Source organism: Saccoglossus kowalevskii, chromosome 19 (assembly GCF_978046115.1).
Source record: "Saccoglossus kowalevskii chromosome 19, keSacKowa6.1, whole genome shotgun sequence".
Lineage (NCBI taxonomy): Eukaryota > Metazoa > Hemichordata > Enteropneusta > Harrimaniidae > Saccoglossus > Saccoglossus kowalevskii.
The window spans coordinates 16,039,441-16,056,925 of NC_140659.1; the positions used below are offsets into that span (position 1 = coordinate 16,039,441).

General features: G+C 37.8%; 1 protein-coding gene across 1 annotated transcript; it reads right to left on the minus strand.

Annotated features, from left to right (window-relative positions):
• Positions 1–1,388: 1,388 nt before the first annotated feature.
• LOC144345427 (uncharacterized) lies at positions 1,389–14,128 on the minus strand. The gene is made up of 3 exons (XM_085493499.1): positions 14,005–14,128; positions 4,233–4,365; positions 1,389–3,270 (listed from the first exon to the last, which is right to left on the minus strand). Exon 3 carries the CDS (start codon positions 3,093–3,095, stop codon positions 1,518–1,520), a length of 1,578 nt encoding a protein of 525 aa, XP_085349625.1. The 5' UTR covers positions 3,096–3,270; positions 4,233–4,365; positions 14,005–14,128; the 3' UTR covers positions 1,389–1,517.
• Positions 14,129–17,485: the final 3,357 nt, after the last annotated feature.

A 17,485-nucleotide genomic window follows, 5' to 3' on the forward strand; every position in this document is an offset into this window, starting at 1 on the left:
TGTTTTTCCTTCGGTCTCCCACAACTCCGCCAAGCAATGGTTGAACCACAGTCCCTCTAGAGGCGCCTCCAATCAGATCTCCGCGACTTCTCAGTAGAATCCCGCACACGAGTTCGTGGAGGAGTATGTTTACATCGAGCGCAATAAAACCGTGCGATTAGGAAGATAATTATTCCAGTGTTGCTAGTGTTGATATGAAGGTCTAAATCTAAATTGAATCTGATAATATGCAATAACAAATAATCGTCGAATTTGAAATTATTCGCAAATTGTGCGATATTTTTTTCTACTGAATTGGTTATAGGGGCTGTTGGAAACGCGTGTTTCACATACACACGTATCATGTGGCCACTTCGGAATGTCATTTAGTATGAGACAGCGTGGAGATGATAAAAAATTATGATATGTTATAGTAGTATTTTAGACTACTAGCTGCTAGGACATCTTATATGCAATGCACATACATAGGATATTCTACACGTCACGTGAGACTATCAGATTTAATGAATGAGTGTTACTTTGTCAGCTTGCGTATTCAACAACGAGCTACGTATCTGAGCATTATCGAATGTATTTTTACCTACAATATTGCTTCTTTCGATGATTGAATCATTGTTTGAATACATTTACATTTTTAACTTATTTTCTTTAAACTTTCTTTAAATCAATGGATATTATGTAAACAGTGCAAGACAAGTTCTAAGAATATGCACAATACTGGAATTGTTAGATTCGGAAGAAAACTGGTGCAAGGAATGAGAATTATAGAATATGACACGGATATTATTTAAGTGAAATAGTTTCCACGTGGTATTTATTGATATTATTAATATATTACCAGTATCTGAAAAAAAAACTTATTGCACTCTGAAGGCTTGTCACAGTTTCACAATTGTATGTAAGATAATGTGAATAACATCTCAGTCTGATAAATCATGACGACTTTATAATTTACATTTAAAATAATTTGACGCAAAAAAAAGAAACGAATTTACGTGTGGGACTGTTGTTTAATTACAATTGAGTCTCGCGGGCGAGGCTGTTCGTCGTGTGGTGGCGTGATCATAGTAACGTAAATGTGTGATCTCGAAGCATTGGAACACATTTAACTCTATTGTCCCGGATGTAGTACGGGCACAGATAAACAACGAAATGATCATGCCTATCCTTTACAAATGAAATACTCCGATTTTGGAGTAACGTGAAATTGATTGGTCTTTGAGACAAACACATATTGCTTGACATTGCGCTTAATGTGTCTATAAAATATCAGTGATTAACATCAATCATAAAATATGTAAGTACCAGAAATAATTTTGGAACTCCAGAATCGATCAAATTTCACTGTCAATGGTATTGATATATTGTACAATTATAATAATTGAGCAAATTGTCAATAACGTTCATTTAATCATGCACAGACGTCGTCGAAAAATTTCAAATTACCCGATGAGGGCGCTAGTTTTGTTCGCGATGATATTAAAATAATGTTTTATAAATATTCTAGTCGAATAATGCTACCCGAGATGTGACGTCATGTGTCTGGATAAGTGGTGACGCTCACGAAATGTTTCCCCACATATGTTACATCTTAGTTTCTCGTCTCGTTTCCGCTTGTGTGGATCAATCTGGTCCTTCTTATGGTGTGTCCGCATATGATACACCAGGTCACTGGTCATACGAAAACTCGCATTGCACTTAACGCACCAGTTCTGAGCGAAATTCACCACTGACGATGACAATGGCAGGATGACCTGCGTTTGTGGTGACAGTTTCGGGGCTGTGAACGGGGTTTGTTCAGTGCCTTCAAACACTGGCGGGTATCCAGGGAAGGATGCAGTCGCCCCTATGTCTGCTTGTGATGGAGGTACAGGTACTCCAGAGAAACGCGTTGGTTCCACGCCACTTGGCATAAACAGATCAGTCGCCATTTTTGAGTTTGTAAAAGATCTCCTCGCGTTGTCTTGGTAGTACTGGTTGGCGGGCTTTTTTTGCAAATACTCTATCATTCTTATTCGTTCGTTTAAATAGTCTGAGCCAGGAGTTGGAGGGGAGAACGCACTTTTGGTCGTAGAAGGTAGTGAATTTTGATAAATACCAAGCCTCAGAGACTCCGTTGGTGGCGATGCATCGTACAGTGGTGGCGATAGAGCACCGCGAAAACCGACGTGCGATGGCGATGATGGTGTTGACGGCGGTGAGTGAAGACGCTCAGTGTTCGAATTCTTATCGGCAGCTTCGCGATGAAACGCTCTATGTGTAACTTCCGGTTTCTGCAACAAGACATCGCCAAACGGTGTACTGTATTTTAACCCAGTTGCATTCCTCCCATTTTCCTCACTGGTACTGCCATGGGCAAGATTATTCGATCGTACATCAACGTTGCGAGAAACTTCCCGAAATGCGCTGCCAGTACGTTGATTTGTGTCCTTAGATTGTCCAGGCTCGTCCGAGTCATCGTCAAGACTCAAAAGCCGACTCATGGACTTGAAGTCATTTCGGACAATTTTTTTCGCTGTTGGTTTCTTTCCAACGTCTACTGTTAACGTGTCTTTCGTAGAGAAAATATTGCTTTCTGTTATTTTTTCTGAAGTCATATTATCTCCATCTTCACGCGCAGAGGGCGGCGAAGGCCTACCCACGGAAATGGTTTTCAAAGAACGTTGACGAATATTGTCTTCCTGTACACGGTTACGGTCAGAATAAAATGAGTTACTTTCCAATACTCTGTTGTTCTCCCTATAGTCATAACGCACCGTGTTCCTGATTTCGTCGAAGGCGCTTTTTGATCTGTACAGGCTCAGCAAGGGTGGTACGGGCTTCATTGACGCGTTGATTCGCCTCTTGATTTTCGCTTCCTCAAATTCCAGGTCACTACCCAAGAGGCTGAACTTTCGTTTATTAAACAGCGGTGCGCTCTGCGAATAAAATGAACAGAGTGTTGGCATGTCTGCCGTAGAAGTCTTGATGCTTTGCTGACCTGTTCTAATTTGTAAATCTCTCCTCCACATGTCATGCTCTCGTTCACGCATAATATCAGCTCCAAGCCTGTCCAACCGACTTTTATCATGTTTCACGCCGTGCATTGCCAACATAGTTACACGCTGAAGACACCAGTGTAGTCTTTGTTGTTATCCTTCTATCGCGCTGGCCATATACTGTCCGGGGCTTTTGTTACAGCCGATATAATTATAGAATGTGCTATACAGGACAATATCGTTGTCGTCGAGCTCTCAACCACGTAGTGTACGCCGGGGCGTCAGTTACTATCTGTATAAAGAAGAATATACAAACTTAATTAGAAGACATGTATTATACGTGTATCAGTGATTTTTAAGAAGGATGGTGTATACTGAAAATGATTTCTGGAGGCAATCTTTATATGTGTTTCTTACAACATTATAGTTTTTATCTGAGATCGGAAATTTGAGACAATGCCCTTAGGCTGCATTGATATAGGCCATCTGTCACATGATAACCACTTGCATACGAAGTAAACTGTAAACATTCAGTCTATATTCGTGAAACATGTTAAACGAAGCAAAAATATATCGATGCATGATAACGGTGAGCAATTATGTCTGTACACATTAAACAAAATAATGCAAACTATTCGCGGAAATGCTTTTTTGATTTTGTGGTTATTTATTTATTTATTTATTTATTTATTTATTTATTTATTTATTTATTTATTTATTTATTTATTTATTTATTTATTTATTTATTTGTTTGTTTGTTTGTTTTTTGTTTGTTTGTTTGTTTGTTTGTTTGTTTATTTATTTATTTATTTATTTATTCACTCACACACACACTCACTCACTCACGCATGCACTCACTCACTCACTCACTCACTCACTCACTCACTCACTCACTCACACACTCACTCACTCACTCTCTCACTCACTCAATCAATCAATCAATCAATCAATCACTCACACACTCACTCACTCACTCACTCACTCACTCACTCACTCACTCACTCACTCACTCACTCACTCACTCACTCACTTATTCGTTTACTTGTTTACGATTCGGAATTACGAGTTGATGGCCCTGATTGAATATTTACATAATGTTTTCGTCACAATAGTTAAAATACCATTCATTAAAATGCCTCCTAGACCACGTACATTTGAAATGGAATTGAAATGCGACTACCATATTGCAATGGTTGAGATTTTCGACGGTTAATCGAACGTAAATATGACATACAAGTCGGTCAAACTACTCACCTGTCGGATCTGTCGTAGTGTTATACTAAGCGCGATGTGCCACCCCTAGATCACCATGCATAACGTTTTACACTGAACACCTCTCTATATAAACTGAAACATCGCCGTGGATACGAGCAGACATGCGCAGTTCCTGCAATGATTAAACAAAATGTCATTGGTTACTTGCCTTCACCGAAAGACAACCTAGTATTTGTTCGACAACTGACATAATGTTCTATTCCGTAACATTCGCAGTCAGTGATGTGTCGAACGACCTACTTTTCGAAACCCACGCCACACAATAGAACTAACTGCACATGAATAACTTCAACGCACACCAAAGCATCAACTGTAGGACATTGGGCAGCGCCTAGATGACTTAAACAGACTTTGTCATAACGTCGCCTCTGTCGACACACACACGTGCCACTTACGTCCGCGTGGTGAATTAACTGTAGTCGGCAAAGCGATTTTTATGCCAGGAGTTTTCAGAAGAAGAAAAAAAACACAAACACGTCTGCTCAGATGGAAAGGAGCAGATGGAAGGGCCACTCAGAAGACGACACACAGACTATACAGACAGACTGTACATTTCGGAACCAATGCATTAATCCTTGGGGAGCATTCGAAATACATTAACAAGTAATTAAAGCAATAAAATGGACTTTAAATGTAGCCATGTGTATAATGCATGAATCTATGGGGAGACACTGAGACTGTCCAGTGTAACTAAATAAACTACACTCTTCTATTATCGTTGTTTCTACCCCGATCGAGTAATGATCTAAAGATCGTTTCCTATCATTGTGTATATACTACAATTTTGTTATCGAGCGAAGCAAATTAACAGGCCAATTTTTCAACTACGCTGCATTATATCACGACATTTGCTTGGGGTAATTACCAACGATATAGCAAGCTCCATTAGCTGTACTCGGTCCGCGCGTATTTCCGTACCGTCGCACGATAATCCATTTCCAAAATGGCCGTTTAATGCAGGGTGACTGTTACCAGTTATTGCTAATTGGTCGGAAATGTCTTATTTAAGTGATTTAAATGTACAGTAATTCTCATAAGACACAGGAAGTTGCCACAATTTATATACTTAATAGGTATATATTTAATATAAAACACGATATGTACAATATGATATCTGTCGTGTCTCGACTGCCGTTTTTCGTGCGATCGTCATGGCAGTTTCTCGCCTAAACTGTTTGCCTAATATTTTTCATTGTGCGTTTTCATTACGTTATATTTTGTGGGTTGCCTTGAGAGTGTTTTGTTTTGTTTTGTTTTTTGCTAGATATAATTTGGGAATGTTTGGAGGCTTTCGTACCAATACGGTGGAGCGAGCTGCCAGTGGGTTGGCAGATGTAAATCTGGACCAGGTATATTGTACGTCCGTATCTAACTTAAAATGCTTAAAATTGCTAATTACCCTAAAAACATTATCAATATTTGAGGATTTCAGGGAACATTTGAAGAAAAAAAAGGTGATAAAAAACAGGTTTTGAGCTGAGGTAAAATGGCGCCGTTTTATTGCCAAGTGTTTCACGACTTCTGCCTATAACAATGAGCTGTCTCGGGGTTTCTTTTCTCGAGGTGTTTGTTTATCACTTTTATTTGTCTTCGCATCAAACATTCATGATTTTTGGTCATATATTATACAACATCGTGCGATAAACCGTGTTTCATTACCTTAGTTATTTCGCGCCACGTCGACACTAATAATCCATAAACTTATACTTGTGATGTCATGTCTCCACTTGCATTAATAAGTAATTATTTCATTGTAATTTTGGAGCCTGTGATAATGTTTCCTAGATGTGTGGCCGCTAATGCGTCCCACGTATACGTTCGGTGGCACCGCTCTGTTTATTTTTTCATGCAACATTTAGAAATAGCATTAAACAAGTAAAAACAATCGCAAATTTTAATATAATTTCACAATGTTTTTTTCTACGTAGATTTGGCGATATTGAAATCCATGATGTACACTATGCGTGCTTTATTACTGTAGACTGGACGGCGTGTGTTCACTGCTAGTCAGCACGTGGTTGACGCTTAACACATATTCACTGTTGATTCGAAGAATATTGTCGTGTTTAATAATGAATACTGGAACGCGGCTTTCCGTCTAATATTGGCAGTAAAAATCCATAATCACGTGTTGATAAGCTTAGCGCCCTCAAGGGATGGGAAATATGATATATCTTAGTGAAAATACGAAATGGCACATCACGTCCAACTTTGCTGATCATTTTTCTGATGCTATCGGCAAAGATAAAACGGGGGAAAGGCAACTCGTGATACATACGGAAGATGTTGTATATTACTTTAGTATAGTAAGCACGTGACTTGAATGATGAGGTGATACTGATTGCAACATTGAATAACGTTGGCTGAGTTTCAAAGGATTCACATATTTATATGTCGGCGAATATAAGATCACAGATCATAGCTATTTTCCATTCGTATGCGATATATGAATGTGAATTTTAAATACATATTTGAATAAATGAATTTTTGTATATAACTATTTACTATACAAATGTACTTTTAATTGTTAGTACGTATTAGTAATTATAAGCGCATGCGCATTTGCGTAGACTTATTGCGAATATTGTGCAAAAGGACTAACATTACAGAAATGTACCTACATTACCTATATGGTGCGTGAATGTTTGCACACTTAAAGAAATTATCGCGACTAGCAGCTAGTAAGGATTTCAAGTTGTTTCCAACCACTCAGGAGGGATATTATTCGCAAATTTATCATACATTTGTCGAGTAAATGGCTGATATTGAATTATGGTATACTTTATTGTGTAAATAACTCGAAATAAAAACTGGCAACTGCCTTCTGAAAACGATGTTTAATTGCTTTCTTTATATTAAATTCACCTTGAAGGATCGTGAAGCAGCCTGCAGAAATGATTGACGGCGATTCGACGAATTCGAGATTATTCGCGCACCTGCACGCAACTTTAGTTTGAGTGCGTAGGTACATCTCAGAATGTTTGATGCCGTTGAGCTATCACAATAGATATGTGAGAAAATATTGTCAAAGCTATTTTATAAAAGTCATTTCTGCGGTCGGTGATTCGTATCATAGTAATACATTACACTTTTGTCGTGTGGTGAACTTTTAATGTGTGCAAAGAAACCATGGACTTATTTTGTGATGTCACAGTGTAAAATGATGTCAAGGTGATTACACTGAATGTCGTGTGACCAAAAATTACAGTAACATATAGGACATATTTCCGTATCTCCGTAATTGTCATCTACAGGGAAAATACTTAATACTGTTATTTTAGTGAGAAAAACATCATGTTTTCTGTATAAAAAAAAAACCGGTGACATTTGAGATATTAATGTCACGCACATTAAAGACTCGATGTATATTTAATGGCCGGGGATTACTGCAGAACGAAATATTTATGCGTATTTATAAAATCGGAACCACCAGCCCGGGTTTCATATTTAATCCGAGGCACGGAGTAGATGTATTTCGATACGTGACATTTAGTATATTTGTACGTTTAAGTAACAGATGCGCGTTTTAAACTCTTCTGATGAATAAATTATTTTACTTGTAAAAAGGTAGTAATTTAACTCGCATTTGATGTATACATGACACGAGACACTTGATATCTTGGAAATTTTAGTCCTTCCAATTAACGGGGCGGCTTAAACGGAAAGGGTATAAATGACTAACTGATCTTCTTCATCATACGAGACATCGTGATTCTGTGGTTTGTGGAGTTGCGATGATTATTTTTGACGAGCTGATCTCTGAGAACTTAATAGCTAAGGCTGGTTGGAGTGTATTCTCAGGTAGTTTTTTTTTTATCTCAAAATTACACTAAACGTCTCTTGAGCGACTTACATGATCGCTTTTATTTTTCCCATGTTCAATTTTCATATCCCGGTCTGCAAATACAGTTATATATTGCTCACATTCACAGACACCTGATTCGTGTGATGTATTTTGTTGTTTCAACAAACATTATACTAGTACTACAAATGAAGTAGTGTTGTTATTTTTTATTTTATTTTTTTTTGCTAAAATTGCTAATGCCGTTGATATTACAAAAACAAATTAAACTGTTTTGTGAGTGACACAAAACATGTGTTGTCATATTCTATTAACATGAATGTTCAACCCGTCTACAAACAATACGGAAAACGGATACGGAAATGTAATTGTGCGTTATACGATGTTGGCGTTAAGTGTGACTAATCGTGTCTGTTTTTAATGTGAGTCCCACTATTATTTCCTGAGCTTAGCTTACCCCTCCGAACGTCATTTTTTTAGTTATTTATTGATTTTTTTGAATAAAATTTTATTCAAGATTTGTAGCAAGTGAAAAATGATTAGGAAACCACACACTGAGTATATACATAATGTTACAGTTGCTTATTCGTGGATATTTGTATCCTTATTCTCATGCGCATTCTTGAAAAATGTCATTCTACAAACGTTAGTATTCTGTATAACAATAGAAAGTGTAGGAAAGCATTTCTGTTAAATTAAATCCATTATTTAATAGCAGCGTGGTTTTCATTGTTTGACTTCGCCATTTATTGTTACAGTGGATATGGATACCAAAAAATGGAATGACAGCTGGCTAGTTGACCTTCCTATATTGTCATCCACCAGTGATGACAATGTTGATATCAATAGCGATAATTAAATGTAATTTACCTTTTCAAGTTGAAAAGCACTCTCTCTTAACCATCACTACAGGACGACTTTAACATCTACTTGACCTTTGACCACGCTCTCGTCAAATGTTATTCGTTTGTTCACGATTTTACACTGCTGATTGCTTGTATTGTTTTGATGGGCCCGGATATAGGTTCATGCACAGCCTCTCTATTGAGGGACTGTGGTCCATGATAAAAAAAACACAAAATTTGGAGGCACTTCGTTTTCCGAGCCGAACACGAGGCTGCGGATATTTAGTGACCCGACGACACGAACAACACAATTCCTGGGAAATAGCAGCTTTTTCTGTTCGTGTTCAAGATGCGTGTGTACACTGTGAACATCATATCCGGCTACTATTACTTATACACCCGTATAAAATGATTAAATATTATATTTATTAAATTTAATGTGTTTAAACACTATTTCAGCAATTACAGCAATATTCACGAGTTCGCAAGTGTGTTTGGTGATACGTGTTTGCTTGGCATTCAATGCAAGTGTAACTCCGCACTCAATATTGGCGAACGTGTTTGGGGTGCAGCAGGTGCGTTTTCCGGGCTAATCATTTTATCTGCCCACAAGAGAATTGATGGCAAATCTCCATAGATTTAGTTTGTGACGTCACATAGCTCGTAAAGGCTAATAATTTAAATGGTATTTGGAATACCATATGTCGTTGAATCTCCCTGTGTGCGCATTGTACCCTGCCCGTACGTCTCTGTTCTCAATTATAGTGAGCTACCCTACCCGGCCACAAAAAAAGTTCCAATCAGCCCAGTTTCTCGTACGAATACTACGTATTAAAACAGCACGGTTAGAATGGGTAATTTATCATCGCGGGTGTAGCATGGGCCGCGGTTTGTTTTTGGACAGTCTCACAGTATTCAAGCAAACAGCTGAGGCGAGCACAGGAGTTAACACCTCGGCATACACTGGTAAGCATGGTGGTGGCAGATACACAATATGCATTACGTAACTAATTATTAGTCCTATTTTGTTATTAATTCATATGAGACTCATGCTTACATACTAGTAGTTTCCAACAATCATAATTTACATTAGGGTAGGTAATATTGATTACTAGTATATACCCATACATGCTATTCTACGATTTACAATTTTATTGCAAATACGCATAATTCAATTCATTTATTAATTGATTTGCAAGTTTTATTATTTTATATTGGTATAGATTTAATTTATAATATATATATTTTTATAAAATAAACTAAGTATACGTCATTAGCGTGTTGCGCATATCGTGACGCGACAGGCACGTGTGTACTCGGCCCTGACATCGGTCGCTGTTGTGTTCTTCATTCCAGCGTGTCTCCGAGATGACCTGGGGCAAACCAGGACACGACGTCACATGCACTCCGCTCAAGTTCAATGCATTGATAGGACGGAGGAAGGGCGGAATGAGAAGCCGTGCACCGTTATTCTTGGAAATATAAGCCACGCTGCACGACAGCAGTAATCAGACATACGTTGACGGTACGGAAAGTAAATCATTTTGCGGTCGTAAAAAGTACGATTTTGACCAGGTGCTAAGTGAATAGCGACATTGATCTATAGGGGTTGATGAGCGTGTTCAATGTCGAACATATGCCTTGACAAGACGGGGTTCATTTCAAGTAACGTCGCCTTGAATGCGACACATCAGTGTGCAATATTGATGTCATGCCTTGAACGCAACACAGTACACGCGGTAGACAAATTCCCTGTTAATACTGAGTTATTTCAAGTCACGCTGGCTTGAACGCACCACAGTGTACAATGTTGAAAAATGTCTCGCTAATACCATAGACCATAAAAAGAGGTATATGCCACTAAAGAATACATTTCACGTCATGAACGCAACACAGTTCACATAGTAGAAACATGTCATGCTAACACAGGGTTCATTTCAACGCAACAAACTCACACAGTCTTCAGAGTAACACATGGTATTCCCATTGTAAAGTTTATAGTAGATGTGGTAGGATGGAAAATGAATCATGAAAAAAAAAACAGGTCACGGTAATAGCTGACAAGTTTTTAATTATACTACGTGATGAGTAAATGAAAGTAAATAATGAAGGTGAAGTAGTGACACATCAGCTCTATATAATAAAAAATATACGGTCCGTACTAAGTTTCCACATTCATCCCCGAGAAGTGTTATTTCCATAGTTTAGGAAGCTTTAAGTGTGCCACCAGAAAGATAAGATGTTGGTGTAATTTGTTATTTTTTCTTCCTAGCGGTGTAAGTTAAAATGTTGGTGTTTGATCTGTTGTTGTCTTAAATGTCAAAGTTTCAATACAATCCCAAATATGTCAAACCAACGTGACGGAGATGGTATACCCACGTCAAACCCGTAGTACATTTCGGCTTTCGGTGAGAAATGATGTACCAAGAAAATAAGCAAAATTGTACATTTCAAGCTTGAATATCTGCTTGTATCTCTTATTTTTGATGTTTGAATAATTTAATCCCTTACCCCAGGACCCGTGCCCAACTTGAAGATGTGGCGACGTTATGTATATGCAGTACAACAGAAAATATGTAAATTCTAGTACATGTACCTGGTGCTGTGTGAGAATCTCTACAAGGAACGTTAAGTTCATTTATGGCTCAGATAATTAAAGGAAATAGTTTTAAAACAAGAAATGTAAGGTTTTCAGCAAACACTGACAGAAAACATAGTAATTATTCGTAACAATAAAATACATTATGAAATCTACTAGGAACCACAGTTGAACTTTATCAGTTCATGGCCATGGTTGGCAGCTGAAGATGACGTCACCTTGTGTTGTTGTGGTAACATGATTTCTTCCTATCCGACGCGTATACGTGAGATCATATAAACGGCACACATTGTGAATCACCTTGACATGGATTTATTTATAACATCTCAGAACCCATTACTTAATTTGTTGTGTATACACGAAACTCGCATTTCTACTTAATTACGCCATAGACGCTATTTTTCCCCAATTTTAATAGAAAAGGCAAATAAAAAATACATAATGTCTCGTCTACCGACTAGCTACAGAGTTTTTTTCAGATGAAATCGCTATTTCGTCTCTCTATTTCGCTCGCCGATTCACTTTGAATCTACCACAGCGTATCTAATCGCAGCCTAACCATTCTTATCCTTCTTAAACAGATATCAAACTCTCCTAGTGGGAAAGAAATCATGATGTGATTTTGGACTACAAATGCTATTCGAAATGAACATCGAGTTGTTCTGCAAATTACAAATACAATGGTTATTTTAAATAATGTCAATCATAATTTTCGGAACATGGTATCACTGTCGATGTCCCAGCATCTTCTATACTGACTTGATATTGCGATTTTGAAATAAGTTTATTTTTGTACTACATTACTCAGAAGACGGGTGTACATGGTTTGTATAACAGTGAAATATAAAATATAATCCGTACGTGGAATATATAATATTCAATTTCGCATTTTTTTTCCATTCTCGCGTAATGGGTGGTTTGTAATACATTTCCGGGACGACCGTTTGTTGAGGCCGTCGTTTACAGTATTCGTCACGGTGTTTTCCGATACAAAAGTCACTTACTTTCGATTCATTGCGCACAAATTGCACTTAAAACATCAAGCACTATCTTCCCAGCGTTGTTATTTTTTTTTTTTTTTTTTTTTTTTTTTTTGCATGATTTAAAAAATACCCATAATAAGTTAATGATTGTAACTAATTGAATAGAAAAAATGTCCTTTATATATTACCCTGGACAGACAGACTCGAACGGGATTAATAAGGTTGTTACCAATTAGCTGCGAATTCTGATAAAAAAAAGACCAAAAACGACCGAGCCAGTCTCCAACTCACCGTCTTTTAATCGATTCCCGCTTCTTCTAATAATGCCCCTAAATACAATCGGTCGCCTGACTGGATTCTTTCAACATAATCCCGGAATAAAATTGATGAAATGCAGATCCCAGTGTTAAACTGCTCACGATAACTATGGACGTATTAATTATTTAAGCTCTGAATTCAGGTTGTCATTATTATTTCAACAGTTCTTTTGTGGCGAGGCTTCAACGCCTGGATGAATAGAACTACGTATGGTGCATGGCTCAAGACTCCACGTCGTTAAATATTCAGCCCATGCGAGAGACAATTTAGTTAATGAAACTCTACGCTGTTTAGTTAATCAAAAAACCGTCCCGTAAAATTATATGCAGAGTTAAGAGTTTGCTGGTGATAGATAAACGAGTCGATGCAAAACGTTCACTGGCGATGACAATTAATTTTAATTCGTTGACAATGAAGAAGGGCGATATTTATACAAGCGAATAATATCAGTCGAAGTTCGGAATTGTTAGATTTAAGCGTATGCGCGTGTTGCACGTTTTTAAGATAAAGTTGTCCGACGTTAAAACAACTATTATGGGAAGCCGGAGATATAATGTACATATATTCTGATAATCACTCTGCGACTTCCTGCTGATTAAAATAACCCAGGTCGGAAATTTCAAACGTCGTGGTCCATTGAGACATCAGGCCGAGCGAAGAACAAACGTAGTACCGAATTAAATGCGGTCTTGTAGGAAGTCCCCTCCCCTTGTTAGCTATTTAAGTTTCACAATAGAAGGACCAGTCGGTCCTGTCGAAATAAGTACACTATTGAGTAGGCATACAAAGCGTACAAAGAGAAGCGTGTCACAGTGCATGGACACAAAGCCAGCCTTGTCTAGCCGTGCCTGCTTCGCCATTACATCACATGGAGAATTAATAACAGACAGTTAAGATAATATCGACCGAAATAAGAAGCACGAATCGATAGCCATCAAGAATGGGGGAGGTTACCGCCAATCAGCACGTGTATAATGTTTTTAAAGAGGAAATGAGTGCACCGTGGATTTCTGTGGACACTTGCCGTTGAATTACCAACAAAGAAACGGCGAGTGGCATATGCTACACCTGAGAGACTGTGAGCGTCGATATATAACTATAAGCAGCTTGTAGCTGTATCATTCCACGCTGCGTTGTTAAACCGTGAATACGGCAGCGTTCAGCGTAATTTCCATGATTAAGAAGATGATGTGTAATTTCTTACCTCTCCCCGGCTCTAAACATCCCACCTCCAGATGGATTTCCGTGCCGTGATGAGCATCGGTGGCGATTGAATCGGTTTCGCTGTCTGTCTTGTGGCGCTGAGCGTATTTCTAACTCGTCTTCTCAGTTCACTGTAGTACCAACAATACATTGACGATGGTCCCGTGGGGTTCTTCGAACGCAATCCATGTGCGCATGCGTCCTCCGAGCACTGAGCAGAATTTCACACCCGATTGGACGCTTTGTCCGTGGAATCATATTATCTCAGTGAGTAGGTTAGACGTGGAATAATAGATTTTGACAAACCAGATAGACGAACAGATGTCAGTTCTAAGTTGCATTACTGTTTTATCGCACACGTTCGATGTAGCCAGTTAATTATAGCGAGTTGTCAACTCGTGTATAATTTACAAAATTAAGTTTCCTCTATTATTCTTCGCCCGATAGCTGCTCAAATATATCCAGAATGAAATGTAAGAATTAAATCGAGATTTCTCACCAAATATACGAGTAACACCACCTTTTTAACTATTTTCACGAACATATGTCGTGGCTTATTATTCAAGCTCGGTGAACGCATTTATACACAAATGGCTATAGGCGCTATTTTTTTTCCAACAGAGCACCGTTATTGGCTAAGAGCCATACATTTTGTATATTAATAGCATTGCAACCATGGGCCATCTGTTTCGCTTAAAACTACACATCCATCCCATTCGTTTCATACTTTCAGCTACCCATGTCATACTATCTTAAAATACAAAAACAATCGCATTGTGGCTGTGATAGCGTCAATGAGCTGTGTGACGTTACACCTCAGGAAGGTAAATCGATGTATAGCTGCGAAAGATCACATGACTGCTGCCATGGTTATCATAGATTTAGACATGTTCGGTCTGATTGTTGACATTGTGTTGCATAATTCTGTATACTGCGTTATATAGTTTTACAGACGTCCTGAGTCCGCAGTCAAGTCAGTCACAGTGTATTTGTTAAATGTCTTTGGGGGATATGTCGAAGAGACACGTGACACGATTGCTGCTTTTGTTGAAATTCTTTCTTTGTGACTGCCTGCGACACGGAGAAAGGAAACAAGGTGAAATTCGATTTACATTACGTGGAGAAACGTAATCTGACACTGTACATATAGTTGTGTTACCGTGTACAATCTAAATACAAACACACAGATGCACACGCGCGCACACTATAGTATTGTCGTCTTTTCCAACCTCATACATTGACTGGGTATTTGCATCATTTTTTGTTCTGACTCAAACAGTTTGTATTATTTGAATCATAGTTTTCAAAGGAAACAAATTGGAAAATACCCTATTCCCACTATAATGGCGTGGCTGTACTGTACATTTAGTCAATTTAATCTGATCGGGTCTTTTTTTCCACGTTCCATCGAGATGGATATTGTCAATCAATAGCGGTGATATTATGGAATAAATCGCGTTAGAACGGGTATTGTCGATGTATAATAACTGTTATACCATTTGTGTTTTTATTTCATTACTGTCAAGTAGATCAATTACGGTGGTTATTTTGACATTTTTCGATTAGTTTTTTTTTTTCTTGTTCGTCACGTTGCATTGTGCGCAGCAACACGTTCATTATTACGCATCCGTTTAGTCACCTGACATCCGACGAACGCCAAACTGTTCATTATCCACTTTTCCACCACGCATTTTTAATATGATTGTTTACTTCGCAAAATAAGAAAGAATGCATTCTCATTTCTATTGAGTGTACAGAGATCGATCGTAGAAATATTACCAGCTTGCATTAGCTTATCGTGTCTTATCTTACGCAATTACTGAATAATGTATGCTAGATCGTATCGAGTGCGTTATTGTACTAGTTCCTTAATACTTATAATAGTTTCTTCAGTTACATGTGTCTATTTCAGGAAAATTATTTATTTATTCATTTTATTTCAGCTATATCGGCAGGTACTATAATGATAGTCAAATATTACTGAATTATTTCTTAATTAGGGCTTCAATTATAAAACTCGCGCAGTGAATGTTGACAGCGTACTTGACATGATTCCAAATAATGTATTGTAGCAATAATATCCGTAATAAAACTGGATAATCTGAAGATATGGAGAATCTAATAAATTTGGATTACACGTTTCAACTCATCTTAATCAACTAAAATTTAAATAAACTCACTGAATTGCATCGATGCATTTAACAAGAGTCCCGTTATATACGTATTTTATAAAGTATTCTTGTAGGGGTTAAAGTTCACCGGTAAGACTCCGTGCAGCATTAGTAATTTAGATAATTGGAGTCAGTTCCCTGCCTATGATAATGCCCGAAGGTTTCTACGTCGAAGCAATTAATATAACGTTCGTATCACGACATTAATATTCATGCCTCGAGTTAATAAAAAAAAACTTCTGTTTATGCAAATGAACTGAAATTAAGCATATTGTCTGATATCACAAAGTACAAGAAATTGCAGCTGTTATTCTCCCTTGTGTATTCTCATGACGAGTCAGGATGCATGGTCGTTTGTTTTACATTAACCGGTTGTCACACTCAAATCTGAACGACCGGCTTATCATGAGCAAAATAATTTAGTATGTGAACTTGAAGTTGTATTACAATTATCTTAACGCCTTAGTTTCGATTTCAAGTTATATTGAAACCAAAATGAAAAATCAAATGATGAAATTTTCTTGTACATTTCAATGATGCGAGATTCGACGTTTCTTTCTACTACGTTTTTATATTCAAATTTATGATAGTACGTCAGCCAGGGATTATCTACAAAAACAGACATTCTGTCTTCGCCCGGTCACCCGTTACACATACAGGAGCACACGTTTTATTGTATGTGCACTCAGCACGGGTAAGCCGAGTTTTAAATCGGCTAACAGAAAACAAAGGTGACATTATATAGTATTACTCGAGTTGGATCTATGTTCAATCTTCTTTATATTAACGGACTGCCTAGAGGGACTCCCTAGGCCACTGATATTTAATCCACGACGAATGGATGAAGCATTGAATAATGAATTGACGATGTATCACCGTTAAAGCTGCATGTTTAAAGCCGTACCTTATCGTATTACATCCTGGCTTGATCACAAAAACACAGATCCCGGTTCGGGACATCCCTGCGTATCATCGTCGACTTAGGGTGTCACTGATAGACCTGACTTCTCTAATAAAAGGTTGTTCTGCTCTTGATTAAAAGTCTTCCAGTAATCATGTTTCATCGAGAAGATAAGAACAAGTCAAGAGTTCATTGTAACAAGCATTTACAATGTTTAATTCGTCATTATGTTGCGCCAAATTTCATCAACGTCGCCGCAAAATAAATTGTCAATTATATAGTGTCCCTGGTTCCCTAAAATGCCAACATATAATATCCTTTATTTAAATCAGACACTGATCACGTTTAACAAAAACAAGTCATAATTTTAAAATCATTATCGAGTTTCAGTTGCAATACACATTGATCAA